Here is a 1,694-nt window from a genome sequence, read left to right as displayed (position 1 = left end):
AAAAAAAAAATGTCTTATTAAAAAAAATGTACTTTAAGTGGTGAAGAGTCAATTGTTTACAAATTGCTTTTTATGATTTTGCTATGTTTACACTAAGTTTTTAACCTGTCTGTGCAATATATATTTGGAATGGGTTGTATTTTAGGAGTAGAAACAATTTTGGTCAATTAATGCACATAAAATATACATTGTTTACATTATATTTTATTTGTATTTTTTTCCCCCATAAATTTACAATATGTACAAATGTATTTAATAGAAAAATAAGTTATCTGATAAATTACTGTAAATTATTAAATCACAATGTAAAAACAAATAAAGTCTTTGTTTTTCGATGACCACTCAGTGACCATCTGATTTTGGCATAAGGTGACCTCGACCTGAAATCTTCTCCTTTATGTTCTTCATTGGAAAAACTCATGATTTTAGTGTGTGGCATCATTTGTCATCATGCAGGGAAACTGTTGAAGAAAAGAAAATGTTTGGATTTAGAAATTCAGCACAATGTAAAGTAACAGGGTTTCTGCATGTTTCATTAAGCTACTGTATATGTAAGACTTTTTACGACTCGAAGCAACCCTAAAGTAAAATATTTGAGTAACAGTAAATTGCTTTATCTTTGTCTAAAAGTTTTATCTTTGTATCTTATCTACTATTAAACTATTATCTACTATTGAGAACACTCAAGAAAACAAAACATAGTAGCATCCTTACCATACAAGATTGTGCAACTTTGGAGTATGAGGAAGAGGGAATGTTTGTTTCCATCTGTTGTGTTGAATCTGTGAAGGCAGTGAATGTTGGACAGTACTGGGCACTGTCTTGCAAGTGTCCTTGTGGCCCATCTAGACACCAGGTTCCTGGAAAAGGCCCACTCTGAAGCCTCTCTGATGGATCTTGTGAGTTATAGCATCTTGTAGTGGAGGTCTCCTCATTGTGCTTGAGCTGAGCTGACAGGTGGGAGATGTAGCTAATAGTGAGGCGAAGGGTTTCGATCTTGGTTAGGGTTTGTCCTGGAGGTGCCACAGATGGAGGTAAGTAGGTTTGGAGATGATTGAGAGCTTTGGTCAGGTCCCTCATCCTGAGCTTCTCTCTTTCACTTGCTGTATGGCGCTTCGTTCCAGGGTTTTTGGATCTAGAACGCCTCTTTCCTTCAGTAGGTAGATCTATTTTGGATTTCTTAGCAGGTTGGCTGTTGATATCAGTTTTTTCAATGGCATCTGGCTGTCTTCCAGCTCCCCACCAGCCCACAGGAGGAGAAAAGCATCCGGAGTCAATGGAGGAACTTGGAGAAAGGCTGTCACAGGCACTATAGTACCCAGCATCAGAGATGATAGATAATTGCTCATGTTCAAACTGGCATTTGGTTCCCTGTAGCATAAATGGAGAAAAGTTTAACTCCATGGTCATGATCTTTCCAAAGCTGATGAGATGTTTCCTTTTTGTTCTCTAGAACCTGAGTGAATGCTGGTGAACTGGAAGCAGCAGTCCAATATATCCTGGATGAAGAGGTGTGATGTTACACCTTCAGAAGGTGCTTAAGAATTTCAAAGCAGCAGAGAGACATCACACCAGGGGCAGGGGGTCTCTGGGAAAACTCACATCACAAGCACAGGTGGGAGGAGCTGACTGCAGTGAAAAGATAACATTAATTGGTAAAGGACAAGTTCAAGATACAGTTAGTTGCACTGTAA

At 38.4% G+C, this 1,694-nt stretch overlaps 1 protein-coding gene across 1 annotated transcript; it reads right to left on the bottom strand.

The window, feature by feature from the left end:
* Positions 1-425: 425 nt before the first annotated feature.
* On the bottom strand, positions 426-1,404 carry LOC127437680 (mesoderm posterior protein 2-like). Its single transcript, XM_051692745.1, has 2 exons — positions 715-1,404; positions 426-461 (listed from the first exon to the last, which is right to left on the bottom strand). Exons 1-2 carry the CDS (start codon positions 1,402-1,404, stop codon positions 426-428), a joined length of 726 nt encoding a protein of 241 aa, XP_051548705.1.
* Between the last annotated feature and the right edge of the window lie 290 nt (positions 1,405-1,694).

Source organism: Myxocyprinus asiaticus, chromosome 48, assembly GCF_019703515.2.
Source record: "Myxocyprinus asiaticus isolate MX2 ecotype Aquarium Trade chromosome 48, UBuf_Myxa_2, whole genome shotgun sequence".
Taxonomy (NCBI): Eukaryota; Metazoa; Chordata; class Actinopteri; order Cypriniformes; family Catostomidae; genus Myxocyprinus; species Myxocyprinus asiaticus.
This window is presented reverse-complemented; position numbering and strand designations above follow the sequence as displayed.